Source organism: Helianthus annuus, chromosome 4 (genome assembly GCF_002127325.2).
Source record: "Helianthus annuus cultivar XRQ/B chromosome 4, HanXRQr2.0-SUNRISE, whole genome shotgun sequence".
Classification (NCBI taxonomy): Eukaryota; Viridiplantae; Streptophyta; class Magnoliopsida; order Asterales; family Asteraceae; genus Helianthus; species Helianthus annuus.
Genome location: NC_035436.2, coordinates 190,132,331 through 190,153,229, shown reverse-complemented (window position 1 = coordinate 190,153,229; position 20,899 = coordinate 190,132,331). Strand labels below are relative to the sequence as shown.

Sequence of the window (20,899 nt, the reverse complement as noted above, 5' to 3'; positions counted from 1 at the left end):
AGGCATGTGGGCCAAAAGAGTTCACCGGCGAGGATGGTCCAACGGCTATGTTTCACTGGTTTGACTCGATAGAAGTCACCTTTCGTCAAAGTGGATGCCCAGATAATCTCCGGACTCTCAATGCTACTGGCGTCTTCCAGTCCCGTGCCTTGGACTGGTGGACTGCTGAAAGAAACAAGCGTGGAAACGACGCAGCCTATGCTCTGTCATGGAAGAAGCTGAAGGAAATCATGATCGAAGAATACTGTCCCTCCCATGAGCGTCATAAGTTGGAGGATGAATTCTGGGGTATTAAACAAGACAAGGGTGACAACGCCGGTCTCACTGCTCGCTTCAAGCAGTTAAGCATCATCTGTCCAGACCAGGTCAATACTCCCGACATGACCATCAAGAAATACATCCGCGCTCTTCCTGACTGTGTAGCGGATTTTGTCCTAGCTTCAAAGCCCGCAACGATTGAGGAGACCTACCTACTCGCCGCTGAGATCAATGACAAGCGGGTGAAGGCTGGTTTCTGGGATAAGCAAGTCAAGCCCCTGCATCAAGTCACCGCCGCATCAACCGACAACACCACCACTCAAGCCTCCAAGCCTTCGAGAAGAAGAAAGAAGAACAAAAGTTGCGCTGCCGCAACCACTGCTGCTCCACTACAGTCTGTACCAGCCCAGCAGCAACAGCCACAGCATTCAGCGCCAGTGATCAATGCGCCGCCAGCGAAGCGTGCGTACACCGGCCCCCACCCACTCTGTGCTACATGTTCCTATCATCACCCGGTGGGTGTGGCCTGCCGATTCTGTGCCCACTGCAACGTTTACGGGCATTTCACTGCGAGTTGCCGCTATGGTCCCCGTCAAGCTCAAGCCCAAGTCACTGCCAACCAAGCTCTACTCCCTGCTCCTCAAGCTCAACAAGCCGCTCAGGCCCCAACAAACAATGTTCGGACCTGCTTTGCATGTGGTGACCCTAACCACTTCGCAAACCGGTGCCCGAACAGGGTGGTGAAACAAGAAGCTCAACAACCCCAGCAACAACAACAACAGCCTCAACAACAAGCCGCTCACGCCAGAACTTTCAACATCAATGCACGCCAGGCTCAAGCTGACAACAACGTGGTCAATGGTACGTTCCTTGTGAATGGTATATATGCATCATGTTTGTTTGATACTGGAGCCGATAACTCCTTTGTGTCATTTGAATTTGAGAAGCTTCTTAGACGTAAGCGCTCTTATCTTTCGACACCCTTCGAAGTAGAAATCGCTACCGGAAGAACCATTGCTGTCAATTCTGTGCTCCGTGATTGTACTCTCGAGCTCAACAATCATATATTCCCGATTAATCTCATTCCAATGCAACTCGGAAGTTTCGATGTCATAGTAGGCATGGACTTTCTTCGTGAAAACCGTGCTGAAGTTGTGTGTTCCGATAAGATGATTCGTTTTGTGCTAGCTAGTGGTGATATTCTATGTGTTTATGGTGAAACTACTGCGAAAGATCTCAAGCTCATGTCCTGTCTTCAAGCTCGCAAATATCTCCGCAAGGAATATCGAGCCTTCTTGGCCAACATTGTTGTAGCAGAGACGGACAAGAAAAAGAAAGTTGAAGTCAAGGATGTTCCCGTTGTCCGAGAATTTCCTCAGGTATTCCCTGATGATCTTCCTGGATTACCTCCAAGTCGTGATATCGACTTTCGAATCGACCTTATTCCAGGAGCCAACCCAGTGGCCAAAGCTCCGTATCGACTCGCTCCATCTGAGATGCGAGAACTCTCGAACCAACTCCAAGAGTTACTTGAAAAAGGCTTCATTCGCCCGAGCACTTCTCCATGGGGCGCGCCAGTCCTTTTCGTCAAAAAGAAGGACGGGTCGTTCCGAATGTGCATCGATTACCGGGAATTGAACAAGCTGACCATCAAGAACCGATACCCCTTACCAAGAATCGATGATCTGTTCGACCAACTACAAGGTGCTCAGTGTTTCTCCAAGATTGATTTACGTTCAGGCTACCATCAGTTGCGGATTCAAGAGGAAGACATACCCAAAACCGCTTTTCGAACCCGATACGGCCACTACGAATTTGTTGTCATGCCTTTTGGTTTGACCAACGCACCCGCGGTCTTTATGGACCTGATGAATCGCGTGTGTAAACCGTTCTTAGACCGTTTCGTCATTGTATTTATCGACGATGTCCTGATTTATTCCAGATCGAGGGCCGAACATGCGCAACATTTGCGATTGGTTCTCGAGTTGCTTCAGGGAAACCAACTCTACGCCAAGTTCTCCAAGTGTGAGTTCTGGTTGGAGGAGGTTCAATTTCTGGGTCACATTGTGAATAGTCGGGGTATACACGTTGATCCCGCAAAGATTGAGGCAGTCAAGGGATGGGTTACGCCAAGGAATCCGTCAGAAGTTCGCTCTTTTCTCGGATTAGCAGGTTACTACCGGCGATTCATCGAAGGATTCTCAAAGATTGCTGTACCGCTTACCTCCCTTACTCATAAAGACAAGCCTTTTGTGTGGGGAACCGCGCAGGAGACTGCTTTCCAAACCCTCAAACACATGCTGTGCCATGCACCAGTTCTTACACTGCCGGACGGAAGCGATGACTTCGTTGTCTATTGTGATGCTTCAAACCTTGGACTTGGCTGTGTTCTCATGCAACGAGACAAGGTTATAGCTTACGCATCTCGACAGCTCAAAATTCACGAGAAGAACTATACGACCCATGACCTCGAGCTAGGCGCAGTTGTCTTTGCCTTAAAGATTTGGCGACACTACCTGTATGGTACAAAATGTACGATCTTCACCGATCACAAGAGCCTACAACATATCTTTAACCAGAGAGAACTCAATATGCGTCAACGCCGATGGGTAGAACTTCTCAACGATTACGACTGTGAGATCCGTTATCACCCAGGCAAGGCGAATGTAGTTGCAGACGCCCTCAGCAGAAAGAATTACGTGATAGGTGTTCGAAACATCCAGGCCCAGTATAACCTCGAAGCTCTCATCCGCGAAGCACAACACGCTTGCTTCAACGAGCGTACGTTGAAGAAAGAACGAATCTATCACGATGGAACTCAGCTCGTGAGCAAAGCCAACGGGATATTCTATTATCTGGACCGAATCTGGGTTCCGAGGAGGACAGATTTGCGAAAGATCATCATGAACGAAGCCCACAAATCCCGATATTCCATTCATCCCGGTGCGGACAAGATGTACCAAGACCTTCGCTACAAGTACTGGTGGCCTGGGATGAAAAGGGATATTGCTCTATATGTTGGTAGCTGTTTAACTTGTGCAAGAGTCAAGGCTGAACACCAAAGACCTTCAGGCTTACTCGAACAACCGCCGATACCCGTATGGAAGTGGGAAAGCATAGCTATGGATTTCATAACTAAGCTTCCGACCACGCCATCAGGTCACGACAGTATTTGGGTTATAGTCGACCGTCTAACCAAATCAGCCCACTTTCTGCCAATACGAGAAGACTATAAGGTGGCCAAGCTAGCCCAAATCTACACCGACGAGATCATTAAGAATCATGGTACGCCTCGAGACATCATTTCAGATCGCGACGCTCGGTTTACATCGAGACTGTGGGAAACTTTTCAAGCAGCTCTTGGTACGACGCTGAATTTGAGTACCGCATTCCACCCGCAAACCGACGGGCAGACTGAAAGAACGATACGTACTATTGAAGACATGCTCCGTGCGTGTGTTATCGATTTTGGTGGTAGTTGGAGCAAACACCTACCATTGGTCGAATTTTCGTACAATAATAGCTATCACTCCAGCATCGAAATGGCACCTTTCGAAGCCTTGTATGGTAGGAGATGTCGCTCGCCTATTGTATGGCACGAGGTCGGTCATTCACAATTGACTGGGCCCGAGATTCTGCAAGAAACGACTGACAAGATCCACCAGATAAGGGAAAATTTGGTAAAGGCCCGGGACAGACAAAAGATGTACGCCGATAAACGACGCAGGCCCCGCGAATTTGCAGTTGGCGACTACGTGCTCCTAAAGGTATCACCTTGGAAGGGAGTAGTCCGATTCGGCAAAAGAGGGAAACTTGCGCCTCGATTTGTTGGACCTTTTAAGATTCTGGAAAGGATCGGTAAAGTTGCCTACAAACTCGAATTACCGGAGGAACTCAGCAATGTCCACCCGACTTTCCATATTTCGAACCTTCGAAAATGCGTAGCCGACCACGACGCAATAATACCACTCGACGATCTTCAGGTCAATGAGACGCTACACTTCGTGGAAAAGCCTGTCGAAATCATGGACCGACAGACCAAGCAACTCAGACGCTCTCGCATTCCTATTGTAAAAGTACGATGGGAAGGCAAACGAGGCGCGGAGTTCACTTGGGAACTCGAGAGTGACATGAAGGCCAAGTACCCGCAGTTGTTCAGATAGATCTGAAGCATCAAATTGGTAAAATCACACGGCGATGTACGGTTCTCGGCCAAATTTCGGGACGAAATTCCCTAAAGGAGGGGAGACTGTAACACCCCGTGTTTTCCAAAAGTCAAAGTCAAAGTCAAGTGTTGACTGTTATTGGAATTAAAGATTAATAAAGATTAATTTCATTTTGGTTTCATTTCGATTTTCGTATTATTTGGAGTAAGTGTTGTATAATCAAACTAATCGACCGATAATCGAACTGTGAATCAACGACCGACTGTGAATGATAGGAAGTAACAATGCAATAAAGCTAATCAATCAAAAATCAAGTTAATCAAATCAATCATCAAACTCAAGTGTGGGGATTTTTAGTACTTTTTATACGTGTGTGTGTGCCTTACGTGTTACTTGTGCATGTTTACTTTTATGTTAAAGTGTGTGGTGAATCAATCAAATCAATCAAGAATCGAAGGTGAATCAAACTCAATGGAAATCGAACCCGAAATGGTTGTAAGGATGCTTGTATGTAGATATAGTAGTTGGAACTAAAAGTAATTTGATTAGGAATTCTATCATTCTCAAATCATCGTTCATCGAACTCGAAATATAAAAAATCGTCGCGAAACATTCAAAATCAGGCAAGCCGTTCGAACAGGGCAACCTGATCGAACAGGCTAGCCGATCGAACAGGGCAACCTGATCGAACAGGCTAGCCGATCGAACAGGCTGTTCGATCGAACAGCTGCTCGATCAGGGATGCTGTTCGATCAGCTGACCCTTTCCTCTTTTGGAAGCCTATAAATAGGGCTGTCCTTGTCAAGCTTTCCACTTTTGGAAAAGCTCTGACCGACCAGCCTCTTCTTCTCACTAAATCTCAGATTTCTCTCAAACCGGTAAGTATTTCGCTCTAATCCTTGTACGTTTTTGTTCATTAATCGATTCTCCATCTTTCTATCTTTCAAAATCTGAATTTCATCCATGAAATCACCAAGATCTAGGTGTTCTTGAGTGATGTCATCATGGTGTTCTTGGTGTTCATCAAGAACTTCATGTTCTTGACTTCATTCAACCATGAATAAGCTAGATCTAATCGATTTCCACATAAATAACCTAAAATCTTCCAAAGATCTTAACATTTCACGGTGGAAAAGGATTGGAAGATGGGTTTTCATCTATCTTTCAACTCTTTTACACTCAAACCGGTGAAAACGAAGCTTGAACCGATTTATAAACCATTCTAAACAAACACATGGTTCAAGATTCGGGTTCTACCGAGAGATATACCGATTTCGGGTTAAACGTTAAACTTAGGTTCCAAACCGTCTCTGACCGACTTTGGGTGATTCCTGCTCGAGTCAGTAGGCTAAATGGGGACTTCAGTTTTGTGGTTCAACTCGTAGTCAAAATATCTCTAAAACATCAACAACTAACGGGAATAAACAAGTGTTAAGTGAAAGGTTAACCGAATCGAGAAGCTGGCCGAACGGCTAGGCTGTTCGATCGAACAGCCCAACCGAACGACTATGCCAGCCGATCGACTAGGCTAACCGATCGACTAGCACTTAGTCCCACAAACTCATGAAGTGTAGTATTGACGAGGTACTGTTCGATCGACTACGCCACTCGATTGTAATCATTACTGCTCGAATCATGAGATACTATACTTCAAAACACTTAGACTTTTCGAAACATTGGAATGTCACCCGATCGAGCATGCCAGCCGATCGAGTGACATATTTGAAAAACAATGAAGTGCTAGCCGATCGGTTGGGCCAACCGATCGAACAGCTGTTCGATCGGCCAACTTGAAAGGTAGTACAAACCATCATACACAAACACATCCTTCACATCAAAGGAAGAAACAATCCACTTGAAGGAACCAGCCGATCGAGCCAGCCAGCCGATCGAATGGATGTTCGAACGGACTTTCAAACCAATCGAACAGCCCACTCGATCGAACTGCTGTCCGATCGAATGGCCTACTCGATCCAAGTACATTGTTTACCTTTTTCCGCGTTACTTATCGTCGTGTTATCGAACTATTCAGGCTAACCTATTCTCAGTGCTCCCTTCAATCCACAACCAACCACTGTGAGTATACTCGATCCCTTTTTGCTTTCAGCACTTTTGGGTGTTACATACGTAATCTATCAAATTCACAAACAGCACAAAACTATTTGAACGCTAACCTACTCGCATGTATTACTTGTCTAAATGATTGCTGTTTATTATGTTTACACGTGGAGTGCTATCTGCCTGCTTTAGCAACGTAGTACTATAGTTTGGACTCAGCACCCGTTCACACGGGGGTTGCTAAGGACAATTACTTGCATGGATTACGGTGGTAATCATGTATTGCGAACTGTCTCGGACAGTCAACTCGAAGTCATTGGTATCGATGGTCCCATGTTGATAATTTACATGCATCGTTTGCCCTTGTGTACGTGCTTGGTTATGCGTAAACTATTCGAACTTTATATGCTATATCAAACTTGTGTACTCACCTTTACATTATATGTATTGACTTTTATCTTAACGTATGTGACAGGTGTTTAAGCTACTAGCGTGCTAGGGAAGCGAGGCAATAATAAGCTTCTAGGAGTTTGTGACCTTAGGACAGTGTCCACGTACCTGACCCAGGGCCATAATTATCTGTAGATCTTGTACTGGCACCTGTAGTCAGTAAGATCTATAGTTAGCCGTCTAGAAGTCTTAAAACAATATTTACTTTCGGTTTGTAATAATTAAGAATTTGAGTTGTCGGAACAGTTCCCATATTGTTTAGTTGATTTCTATGATAACTTGTTATTATTTGGGACACGGTATGGGACGTGTTATATAACTGAATTGTATGATAGTTGTTGTGGAGACTTCTGAACAATCTGTTTCGCTCAGTGCCGCGCCCCGATGATTCCGCCATCGGTTGGGGTGTGACATTACGCGTCGGTCGCGTAGAACGCGTTTGGAACGCCTAACATCGTGACCACAAGGTATAACCTCGGAAGGTTATAGCTATGGTCACCTAATGTGTTTGGTCGGATCCTAATGATCGACCAAATGGGTCGGGTTCGAAAGTATAAGCGATGGTTTAGATCGCTTACCTTACGACCCTATATAAGCACTATACTAAAAGTGACGAGCTAAGCATGTTAGAACATGCTTAACTAAGTTTAGAAAACAGGTTTGGCATCAAAACAAACGGCTTTGATGCTCACAAGTAGTTTGGTTACAAAATACGCAAGAATGCGCATTTTGGCCGAAACTACGACTCGTCACTGAGCCTAGATAACGTGGTAATCAGTAGGTATAGTCACTACGGACTATAACCTTCGTGATCACGCTCACGTTATGAAGTTCTAATGAACTTCGGGTTGACCATAGGCTGGTCAATGCAGAAAGTCAACAAAACGTTGACTTTCGGACTCGAAAAGCGAATAAAAGAACGAAAGAACACTTACGAAGGGTCCCCGAATGCTAATCTAGATCAAAATGGCTCAGGTATGAAACAAAGGTTCCAACTTAGAGCTCTTGATCAGATTGTGTGAGTTTTTAGCAAAAGGGGGGGGTATTTATAGGAAAAGTTAAGCTGTTAGGATCGTTTCTTGAATATCGTGCCACGATCCAAGCCTTACATTTGTTAAAATGTTGTGGTGCCTTAAAATGACCCTAATCCTTCAGTTTGTGAAAGGGCATTGCCCCTTTTGGGTGTTTGAAAGGCCAAGGCAAGTGGATCAAACATTGAATCTGGTTTGTATGTCTGACGCGCCCCGCGTAAGGATTTGGACAACTCTTACGCGCCCCGCATGAGGGTCACAGATCAGAAGTTTCAGTTTTAGTCCCTGCACTTCAGAAACATGCAATTTGGCCCATTTTTGGCACGTTTAAGCCCCGTTAACCTCATTTCAAGGCTCTAAGATGAAGTTAAAGTGTAGGGGACTTGAAACATGCTCAAAAATATTCCGGATGTCGGTTCGTTTGGCCGAACGATCGCGATGTTCGCTTAATTACGACGGAATGCGCATAAGCGCGAAAGACGATCCAAATGACGCGGCGAATGGATTTTTCTCATGCCAAACACTAAGGCATAATATAAGGATGCTTACATAAATTTTTGGATGTCCGGATGTATTCAGAACGTAAGTTATGCGCGAAAGTGCAAACTTATGCACTTTTTGACACTTTTAGTCCCTGAATGATCCAAAAGTTTGTTTTAGCATACCAAACCCCTCAAAGCCTATTTCTAAGTCCCACCGGAGAACCGGGACCGGTCCCTCCTCTCCAGAAACACCTTCTTGATGTTCTTCAGTCATCGTGAATAAAGATCCAAGTTTCTGGAAAAACTTGAAGATATGAAGAAATATCTTGAAGATCTGCTACAAGATTTGAAGATTAGGAGAGAAGAAACGAGAGAAAAATGGAAATCGTAGAAGAGAAGTGATAACCTCTCACATCTCTTCGGATATATATACCCATTGCATTTAATGCGATGGGTAAACGCGCCGCACTCGCCGCTAAGCTGGCCAACGAGATGATGCCACGTAACGTGTAAAAGCAGGGGTGACGGTTACCACGCGTGCGTGGGCCTCACTCTCCTGACACAAAGTGTAACCGTCGCAGACGGGATGATGGCTTCCGTGCCAGGAGTCAACTCAAACGTCACAAACAGCGACTTATCTCACCAACTTGTTAGAGTTCAAATTTCGAAGTTTTTCCCGCCATAAATTACAACTAGCTTCCTGCAAAAGCTATCAAGGCTGCGCAATGTAACATCGACTTAGCAACCCCCTTTCGCGCTTGCTCAGAAAAGTAATGAATCACCTAGTACCAACCTTGGTAGCCGCGCGGTTGTAAACAACAAAGACTACACGCGCCACGCCAACCAAAGGCAAGAAAGCATTTTCTTCAACTTTTATTTTTTCTAAGTCCAGAGCTCCAACCACTTGCCTCGCGCATGGTGCAGCACTGGACTGGGGGGACTTGAAGGGGTATGGTCCCAAAAAGCCGCGCAAACCTCCGTCAAGGTTGCGCGTGGAACCATACTCCTTATTCAATAACCTTCATATCACGAGTCACTTTCCTGCTCTAGGTCGCGCGAGGGCTCACCCACAGGCAGCTCCGATATCAGCACTTAGCATGCTAAAGGAGCACACAGACATACTAACCCCGCGCCAGTTAGTCAAATGCTCAGCAAGAACCACACAGGGAAGCAGCGCGAGGCTGCCCCAGGTGGTACACAAGGTACAAGTGGCAGTGAAAAAGAGCTAATGAACGTCCAGCAGGCTCTGTTCAATCGTGCGCCACGATCGTCTGACGAGAAGTACCTAAGGACGCCTACGTGGCACCAATCAGAGGACGGAGACATCTGTCCCACGATCTCCACTTGTCTGCTGATGGCAGAAGAACAGCAGGGCCGACAACAATGACACGTGGCTCCAATCAAGGCGCGCTAGCGCCGAAGAGCTTCTAGAAGCCACTAAACGGTCGACACTAGTGAGACAAAGAGCATATCCGTTATGTTGTCCATTATCGGCCCAAGGCCCATCAGCTCATATCCTCTTACACCTCTCCGGCTATAAATAGAGACCTCATTCCACAGGTTAAACATCCTATTCCCTCTACTCTCACTCTTAATACTTAATTATCCTCCCAAAGCAGTCGCTTATTCTCACGCCGGAGCCCGGTTAAGAGGGAAACCCCCACATTCCCCTCTTGACGAGTAACGGTGTTTTGTTTTGCAGGATTAAACATCAAAGTCGGAGCTCAGATATTCATTAGAAGATTAACCACTATGGTAGAAACATAAACCAAACTGATTAGTTGCCTAATTAGTTCCGTGTTTCTTCAATAACCAATTTACGTGATTCTATTTTTGAGACTTATTGATCTTAATTTGTCTAACATATTTCAAGTTAAGATAGAATGTTCTTTTAGTTAGTTTTATTATATAAATAAGATAAGATTTAACTTGATTTTCTTTATTAAAATAGGCATTATGATTAGTTTAATTTATCATAATTATGTCATCATACTCTTTAGTTAACATTTATATTAATAGTTTGTCACTAATACATAACATATTATAAACTAACTAATATAATTTTCACTTAAAAAAATCATAACCAAATTTAACTTATATATATATTAGTTACCTTAACTTAATTTAATGACACATACCATATCAACCTTAAAATAATTACAACAGCAAGACAATCTTTACACAAAATAAACTATTACAACACAATCATAACCAAAAATAGCATAACACATCATTGAGTCAATTGTTTTCTCACAATCATCGTCAACACCCCTCATACATAGTACCAATTTACTTTGAAACATAAAACTTCCCAACTGGCCAACAGTCAAAACACAAACATGAAAAAACCAAAGTACAATTCATACCCCACACATCCAATGTCAAAACCTCAAAAAAACACCATCTTCAACCTCCCTCAAGACATCATCTTCGACATACTTTCTCGTCTTCCCACCAAATCCTTAGTTCACTTCCGATCTGTTTGCACTTCATCTCCACCGTTGATCTCCCACCCTTCTTTCACCACCCTCCACTTCTCCGCCACCGGCACCGCCGACGACCACCACATCCTTATCTACTATGAATCCACTGATTACATCAACCAGTTGTACTCGCTCCGATCCCCACTCACCTTTCAAGAAACTTTAAAACTTCAAGTTCCGTACAAAACACTTCATGGGTATCTCCGAATTGTGGGATCCGACAAGGGTTTGATCTGTTTGTTCGATACAAACTATTATTCTAGTCTTGGTACGGTAATTCTTTGGAACCCTAGTATACAAAAGATTAAGGTTGTTGATGATCCTCATAATGTTCATGATAAGTTTTCGCATTTTGTGTTGGGGTTTGGTTTTGTTTTGAGGAGTTTAGAGTTTAAGGTTGTTGAGATTGCTTATGATTTGGATAATTTCAAAGTTAACAATAGTGTGTTGGTTTATTCACTTAGTAGGAATTCATGGGAGAAGAAGGAAGGTATGAGTGCACCTTATTATTTGACTAAGGGTTGGTCTAGTAATGTGGTTGTGAATGGGTTTGTGAATTGGTTAGCTTTTAAAGAAGGGGATTGGGGTGCGTCTCGGGTGATCATGGCGTTCGACTTGGACGATGAGCGGTTTGAAGTTTTTGATTTACCGAAGGATATTGTCCCGAATTATGATCAAGTAAGCATAAGTTCATATGGGGAGGAGTGTTTATCTTTGTCATTGTGTGCTCATTATCTTGGGATTAATGGTGAAACTTGGGATGTTTGGGTGATGGGTGATTATGGGTTAGTGGATTCTTGGAAGAAAGCGTTTGTGGTTTCGCAACCTATGTATTTGGTTCCGCCATTGTTGATGAAGAATGATCATGAAGTTTTGATTGTGTTGCATGATGGAAAGCTTATGTTGTTTGATGCGATCAAGAATGAGATGCAAGATCTTGAGACGCAAGGTTTGCCTAGTACTTTTCGTGCTATTACTTATACCGCGAGTCTAGCTCTGCTTAATGGTTGAGGGCAAGAATTTCTTAAGCTTTTGTTTATTTATGCTTGTTGGGTTCTTACCATTTGGTATGTTACTTAGTCATAGGTTTGTGATTATACACATATCTAGTTAATATATAGTTAAAATAACAGAGTTTTATGTGACGTTCTTAACTTTAATGGTTTGTATGTTTTGGTTTTAGTCATATTGGTTATTGAACAATGAAAATGTTTGGTATGTATTGTTGTAACTTGTAAATATTTGGTTATTTTGGTAGATGGTAAAACACAAATGCTATCAAGTATAAAGGGGGTAATGTGACTGGGAGTGTTCATTAACTTGCTTAATAAAAACATGTTATTTCACTTGCTAACAACAATTTATTATGGTGAGAATTGTTACATAACATTAAGTCTTGTTCGATATCATGATCGCGTATATATGTTACTGCAATGTGCTGCCTCAATCGTGTCATTATACTATCAAAGTATCATAAATCGCCAACAAAATATGATTTTTTTTAGGTTTTGAGTTTCTTGATTATGTAAGTTCAAGAAAAGAACAAACATGTGTGGCTGTAATTAAAAAATGAATATGTCACACACGGCTGGTCCACAATATAATTATTGTCAAATTTTCAAACTGGTAGAGAATTGACGTTTTGCTTTGTATGTAGTCTTTTTTATTTTTGTATGAAGACAAATAAATCGTCAATCTTAGACGGCGATTGATAATCCAACACAAGATGTATATACATCTCTCCACCAATCTTTGTTCAAAACATATAAAATATGGTGAGATAATTTTGTTATTTGTTATTGTTAGTATTACCGTCTTTGAAAGCAAACAGTTTTATCACTAGAGTTGACGGTCTAATGGCAAGGCAAAGCCTTTTAATATACTTAAGTGTGAGGTCTTGGTTCAAATCTCACAAGGAGCAAGAAATTCGTCTTAAAAAAAGCAAACAGTTTCACAGAGACGGAACCCAAAAAATCATGAATCACGGATTAAACCTTAATTTTACCCAAACCATCAAAGGAAAAATGTAATTTACTCTTTGAAATAACCATACACAAGTATATAGCCACCACTCCCTAACAGAGCCATCCTCGAAAACTATTGAAAAAATTTAGGCCTCGGGCGACGAAAAGAATTGAGTCCAAAATTATGGTTAAGGGTAAATGAATTACAAAAATAAAAAATTAGTGATGAAGCAAAGACTCGATCACTAATTGGACGGATTTCTGAGGGGTTTCTTGGAGGGTTCCACCTTTGCATTATTTTGAGATAGTTTTTGCTACTACACCACCAATATTTTTTAGTGTATTAAACGAATGAATATACCAAATATATAATTTTAATAAATATATACAAGCTTATAAAGACTTTTCAGGCCCTTTGAAATTTTGGGCCTCGAGCGTCGGCACAGGTTTGCCGAGCCCAAAGCCGGCCCTGCTCCCTAATGCAACCAAAAATTCTTTAGTCAATAGTCTTAATTATCTAAACAAAGAACGTATTCAATATATAGTTTGACTTTTGTGTTATTAATTAAATACGATAACAATATATTGAATGAAAAATACAAGAGGTAGTAATCATTTCAAGATAGCTTTTTACCCTTTAACATACTTTACTTAGTGGTTAAACACTTTAAAGTGGCAAACCAAAAAACCGACCAATGAGAGCGCACCATGTCAATTAGGCAAAAGTGTTTAAACTTTGGTGAAAAATGTTGGCAATGGTTTAAACACTTGGTGAAGTGGTAAACTATTTAAAAAAAAAGGAAAAAGGTGTGATTGGTTGAGATAGGAATGGACCCCACCCACAATACCCTCCCTCTCCTTCTCCCTCTTGCCGAATCGGTGTTCCATCACCGATTTACCCAACTGAATCGGCAAACTATATGTTGGCGGTGGGGTGGCCACACTTTACCGAATCGGTAAAGGTGGTTTACCGAAACCACTCCGCATCCCCTTAAGAGTATCTTTTTTAAAGCAGCCATATAAGTCATTGGAGATAATATATATATTATTTCGACCCATGTCCATGCCCCATGTTTCTAGATAACTGCATCATAATTAGAATCCATATATTTTATAATAATATAATATAAAATAAGATTTGTTGACTTTAAGTTGTACACGGCACTTGCAAGCCATCTATTTATAAAGACTGGGTCAAGAACCGAACTTGAGATCAGAGAATGGAGAGTAAGGGCAACTGCAAGGTTTGTGTCACTGGAGGTGCCGGTTACATCGGTTCAGCCCTGGTTCACTCACTTCTACAACATGGTTACACTGTCCATGCTACTCTAAGAAACCTCGGTACATTTCTTAATTCTTGTCATCATCTATAAATTAATACAAGTGCCATGTAGGCAAAAACACAAAAGGTCATCCATCCCGGTACTACTCTAACCTGAGCACACTTAACCGTGGAGTTCTCCTCTTATCCACAGCCAGTGCGCCCATAACGCATACCTACATGTTACACTAGTCCAAAATAAATAATATTAATTTAGTAGTGTGGGTAACCACTTATACCAAGTGATTAAACCTCATATGTATTAATTTAACATTATTTTCATGGTAGGTGATGAATCAAAGGTGGGACTTTTGAAAAGTTTTCCATATGCAGAAGAAAGGCTTCATTTGTTTGAAGCTGATATTTGCAAGCCAGAAGAGTTTGAAAAAGCAATACAAGGCTGTGTTTTTGTTTTCCATGTGGCATACCCCATTTTTCACAATACTGGCAGCTACAAGGTGATATATATATATATATATATATATATTAAATCTTAAAGGTTTATGCAATAACTGTAGTATGCAAAGTAATAAAAAAAAGGTGTACACAATTTGTAGTGAACTTAAATTTGGTTTCCTAGATTTTGTGGGTTTGGTGATGACAATTATTACGGTGTATACTTGTAGTCCAACAATGTCGTTGAGGTGACAATCCGTGCGGTTAAGAAGATCGCCGAGGCATGCATACGCTCAGGGACAGTGAAGCGGCTCATCTACACTGCTACCGTTGGTGCAGCCTCACCGTTAAAAGATGACGGGAGTGGTTATAAGAACACCATGGACGAGAGTTGTTGGACACCCCTTCATATCGATGTCCCTTACGCCGAAGGCTTCTTTAAGGTAAAATCTATCAAACTTCATCTCAAAGTTGGTCTTTTACTTCAAATATTATTATTATTATACTTATTATTATTATACATTATACATATTATACATATTAATTTTAATTGCCGATGAATAGTGTTTTGAGTTTTTTAAATATTCTTTTTAGGTTTTTTTTAATAAAAGATTATTTATCATTTAGTTTATTTTTCTAATAACTTGCTCATGTTAGTTTTTTTAATCTAACTCTATAACTATACTTTTTAAACATTGTGATATAAATTTTCATGAAATAGATATCGTGCCGCTATCATACCAAATAGAACCGGAACCGACGATGTATAGTATTTACATTTTTTTGTATTCAAAACAACGTTTTTTTAATTGTATATTATATGAGTGCCGACAACAATATTAAAATACATTTTTTATTGTAAACTATATAAGTCTCGATATGTGACGAATCTAATAGATTCCATGCTCACCTAATTGAGCCAATCAAAAGCTTTAGTTAAACTTCACACGGATCACCATCCTACGGTCCATTGCTCACCTAATTTTCAATCCAACGGTCCATTGCACATCTAAACCCTACACATTTCCTACACAATAAATTTTCCATCACAAATGCGTAGCAAGTTGCTACACATTTCCTACACAATAAATTTTCCATCACAAATGCGTAGATAGTTGCTACACATTTCCTACACAATATGGTAATAAATTTTCCATCACAAATGCGTAGCAAGTTGCTACACATTTCCTACACAATAAATTTTCCATCACAAATGCGTAGCAAGTTGCTACACATTTCCTACACAATAAATTTTCCATCACAAATGCGTAGATAGTTGCTACACATTTCCTACACAATATGGTAATAAATTTTCCATCACAAATGCGTAGCAAGTTGCTACACATTTCCTACACAATAAATTTTCCATCACAAATGTGTAACAAGTTGCTACACATTTCCTACGCAATAATTAATAATAATGTTGATTAAACATTAAAATATAATCTAAGTATAATAATAAATAATTCGTCATAAATGCGTAGCAAGTTGCTACGCATTTCTGACACAACAATTAATATTTAAATGAACTTAACATATAAATATAATTGCAACAAATAAATATTGTTTCCGTCGGAAATGCGTAACAAGTTGCTACGCATTTCTGACACAATACTTAGAATTAGTATATTTGTCACTATTGTGTCACAAATTGCCCAAAAAAATCATGGTCTTTTTTCCGTAGGAAATGCGTAGTAAATGTGTTAGAATTTGTGACGCATTTTTTTGCGTAGCAAATTTCCGTAGCAAAATGACCACTTTTCTAGTAGTGCAAATAACATCGATACCGATATCGGCAATATCAGAAACCGGTATTTGTTTTTAAGTTTTTTGATTGGTGTAAAAGATGTGTCGATATCCTTTTGAGCATATCGCCATTGTATTTCTTTAGTTTTCATTTTCAGTTATTGTAGCGAATGGCGGTATTAAAACGAACCCAATCAAACTGATACTAACTGAGTTACCGGCGCATAGCGCGGGGAAAAACCCACTAGTTCTAATTTATTTCTAACTGGTTGTATATTATCAGGACTACACAGAAGCCAAAACAAAATCAGAGCAAGAAATCTTGAAAATTGGGGAAGAGAAAGCAAATGAGTTGGAGGTGGTGACACTAGGTTGTGGGATGGTGGGTGGTGGAGGATGTCTACCATACCCATCAACAAGTGTGTTATTGTTGATATCACAAGTTGCTAACAATGCCACAAATTACCGATCACTAAGGTACTCGGAAGAATTGGTAGGGAAGATTCCAATCGTTCACATCGAGGACGTTTGTCGAGCACATATCTTTTGTGCGGAGACACCGTCGGTAACTGGAAGATTCTTATGTGCTAGCTCGTATGTAACAAGTGCAGAAATTGCGAAATATTATTTAAAAACCTACCCACAATTGAACCAAGAGTAAGTTTTGAAGTAACAATGTATTTCATTCGAAAGAATATGACATAATGCATGTTAATATGCTTATGTTATGTATGATGTATCTTGGATTTCTTGTTTCAGGTATCTGGAAGATAATGAGAGAGAAATCAAATGGGGATCGAGGAAGCTCGAGGATAAAGGTTTTGCTTACAAACATAGTACTGAGACGATCCTAGATGATAGTCTTGAATGTGTAAAGAGATCAGGCATTATCTAGAAATAACTTATGTTAAAAAAAAAAAACAGAGTTCTTGATTATTGGGTGTAAATTCAAGAAAAGAGATTCCAAATCTTCATTCTCTTTGATGGTCTTAGCTTCTAAATAAACAAGTGTGGTTGTAATTATATTGTCATGCATACTCCTGCTTATATTTAATTAAAAAAATATGATATATTTCACACATTGCTGGTCACAACATGTCAAAATTTCAAAACAAAAACATGAGTCAACAAAATGAGCATGGCCTGCCGAATAGGTTGACCAGCACCCGAGTCTTCTAAGGCTGGAGGGTGTGGTATAAAGCCCTTAGGGGCTTTATCACGCCACGTCAGATCCACATAGGCTCCACGTCATATGAGCGGCTTTAAAGCCCCTTGCATGCAATGGTTTAAAGCTCCCCTATTAAACAAAATTAAAAAAAAAGACTTTATTCGTTGAAAAGAGGTGGGCCCCACCTGCACACCCTTTTTTGCTCGTTAGCACGGTGGCGAACAACCTATAGCGCCCCCCTTTAACCACCGCGGTGTGGTCCATAGCGCCCCGGGGCGCTAAAATCGATGATGTGATGGGTGGCGTTAAGCCACACCCCCTGGCCTAAGGGTGTTCAAAATCGAATTATCCGGTTTTCAGATATCCGAAAATTTCAGATAGTGAATATTAATATCCGAACCCGTATCCAAAATTTCGGATACGGGTTCGGATATTTAAAAGGATATCCGAATTCATAAAAAAAAATCAAGAAACCCTTTTCGGGCATACGTTAAAACCCAACCTGTATTCCGTTATCCAAATTTCTAAGTTTGAAAAACTAAAAAAAACATTCATAAATCCAATTCCGAATGCAATTATCTACTATTTTATACTATTTTTCACATAAGTACTCATATAACATGTATATATATACACACACAAATATATATTAGCTATTTCTTTTTAGTTTTCGGGTATTGGATAATCCGATTATCCGAATTTTTGGAAATTCATATCCGATTTTCAGATATCTGAATTTTCAGATATTTCGGATATTTTAGATTCGGTTTCGAATTCGGATTTTTTTAACACCCCTAGTTGAGCACCGGTAATTAAGACAAAATGGTCAACCTTCCATGATTCCGGAGCCGCCGACTCCAACCAGTTATAGCTTATGGGCCCGGTTAAGCAAAAGGAGATGGCTTTGGTGGCCACCTACCGTGCCCAGCAGCCAGCACTGTCCATGAGCTGCCCAGTTTAGTCGGCCCAATATTCTTTCTTTAGTTCCAGCTGGCGGCCCAAACTTAAGAGTATGCTCACACCCAGTTAATCAAATTAATCCAATTTGATTTAATCGGATTTTCACATAATAGTCCACTAGAATTACCACCCGCCGCAATGCGGCGTGGATTCATTAGATGAAAGACAAATGTTTCTAACATGACCACGAGCCTGTGTGTAAAACCGAGAAAAAAATAACTAAGTCGATCTCTGACTCGCACGCTGCGACAGGCCTATCAAACGGGGAAAAATAAACGCGCTACGACGGACATGTCAAAAAGGAAAAAATAGATGAAAAAACGTTGAACCACACACGCACGTTGCGACGTGTTAAGTCGGAAATTTAGAACGACACGTTAAAAGGAGAACTTATGAAAGATGAAAAGTATATAAAAGACTAAAGTTGAAAGTAAAAAAACTGTTGAGATTAAATTGCAAAAGATAAAAGCTTTGGGTTGAAAGTAAAAAAATTTAAAGGGGATAAATTGTAAAAGATTAAAAACTTTTGAATTAGAAGTGAAAAATCAAACTAATCAAAGGGGTTAAAATACCAAAGATTGAAACTTTAGACTTAAATTGCCAAAGATTGAAATTTTAGAATTTAAAAAGAAACCAATTAAACAAAAGAGATAAATAGATTTAGTTAAATTGATGTTTAATATTATTATTTTATTTAATAAAAGAGATACATAAAAAATAAGGCTGAGAAATTACCAGAGAATGACACGTGTACAAAAAGGATTTTTGTTTATTAGTATAGAAAGATTGTAGAGAGGGCATAATAACCGGTTACAAACCCGACCCGGTAGACTCGACCTGGAACCGGTTCCAGTTCCTACCCGCCTTATTGAAGAACCGGTTCCGGGTTAAAAAAACCCGTAGGTTCTTACCCGGTTTCACTTTTTATAAAAAAATTGATACGTACCTGGTTCTTACCTGGAACCGGTTCCTCCGTAACCAATTGAGACCCGATGCATTAAATTCTAGACGACGTTACGGTGGAATTGATTTCTAGCCGTTTCAACCAAGCTTTTCATACAACGTAAAGTTTTTATTAAAACCGGTTACATTACATTATAACACTAAACATTTATTTAACATAAAACACACTAAATCCTACAAATCCAACATTACATAAAACACTAAACATTCGAAGAACCGGTTCCGGATGCTTCACCGGCTTCATTTTTCTTCGTCTTTGTAACCGGACAATGACGATCAGTGTGTTTTTTTAGCGTTGAGTTGGTCGTAGCCTTCATGAACTTGCCGCAAGCTTTGCACCGTGCCATCTCATGGCTATCGCTCATTAAGCACAAATCAAAGTGCTTCCAGACTTAGGGGTTTCTTTTGGTTTCCAAAACCATGACTACTTCATCGTTGCACGCCATAACGATTTGAAGGTGTAACTTGAAACCAATTTATGTATTTTTTGAGTAAGAGAAAGTTATGTTTGAAAGTGATATGTATATATATACTTGAAATCGATTTAAATGACCATAAATCGATTTCTAACGGCATTATAGCCGTTGGAATCGATTCCAACAGGTGTTGCAGCTTTTTCTGTAAGTTACCCAAAGGAACATGTTCCTCTGATAAACCGGTTACAACTCTACCCGTAATCGGTTAGTACCGGTTCCAGTATTTTTGGTTTAAAACCGGGTAGGAACTGGAACCGGTTCCTACAAGAATCGGTTCCATTCACACTCATTCAAGAACCAGGTACAGTTAGAAACCGGTTCCGGGTATAAAAGAAACCCGATTTGCTCATCTCTAGTCCATTGATTAAACGCTAAATTATGGGTGCTAAACGGGTTGTGTTCATGGGTTGGCGGGTCAACTCCATCTGAACCTGAAAATCGTATCAAACATATGAACTAAAACACGATATGAGTATCTGCGGGTTAACTGAAACATGACTCGTTTAACCCAAATTCTTTTTTTTTCGCATATTAATTTTTGGAACTTCAAATTTAAAGGCATATAAGTTTAGTAGAAGGGTTAAACTTGTAAATCTTGTAATTAACTTTAGGGTTGCGACGTTTAGGAATAGTCAAGTCGTTTCTTCAAATATGTAAATATATATGCGTCGATGTAGAAGAAGTCAGGGATCATTCAATCCTTGCAAAATTCAATCGATTATTACTTTGTTTATCAATTGTATACTCACCATTTTGGCAACAAATGTGAGGTAATCTAACTTATAATAAAATACTCCAAATAATGCCAAATGACATTCTGTCTTTCAATCTTATAAATTTTATTTATATTTGTTTAATAAATTTCTTTTAATATTAATATTAATTAATAACTAATATATAGATATCACTTATTTTTATCCTTATCTTTATCTAAATTAATAAATAACTTCAATTTTACAATTTAGACCATTTATTTT

The 20,899-nt window shown here is 40.3% G+C and overlaps 2 protein-coding genes across 2 annotated transcripts; both read left to right on the top strand.

Annotated features, from left to right (window-relative positions):
- Positions 1-10,745: 10,745 nt before the first annotated feature.
- On the top strand, positions 10,746-12,185 carry LOC110937579 (F-box protein CPR1). Its single transcript, XM_022180021.2, has one exon. The coding sequence runs from the start codon at positions 10,785-10,787 to the stop codon at positions 11,937-11,939; it is 1,155 nt and encodes a 384-aa protein (XP_022035713.1). The 5' UTR covers positions 10,746-10,784; the 3' UTR covers positions 11,940-12,185.
- Positions 12,186-14,073: 1,888 nt separating this feature from the next.
- Positions 14,074-17,378, top strand: LOC110937580 (anthocyanidin reductase ((2S)-flavan-3-ol-forming)). The gene is made up of 5 exons (XM_022180022.2): positions 14,074-14,233; positions 14,502-14,671; positions 14,840-15,052; positions 16,639-17,012; positions 17,115-17,378. The coding sequence occupies exons 1-5, from the start codon at positions 14,113-14,115 to the stop codon at positions 17,248-17,250; spliced, it is 1,014 nt and encodes a 337-aa protein (XP_022035714.1). The 5' UTR covers positions 14,074-14,112; the 3' UTR covers positions 17,251-17,378.
- Positions 17,379-20,899: the final 3,521 nt, after the last annotated feature.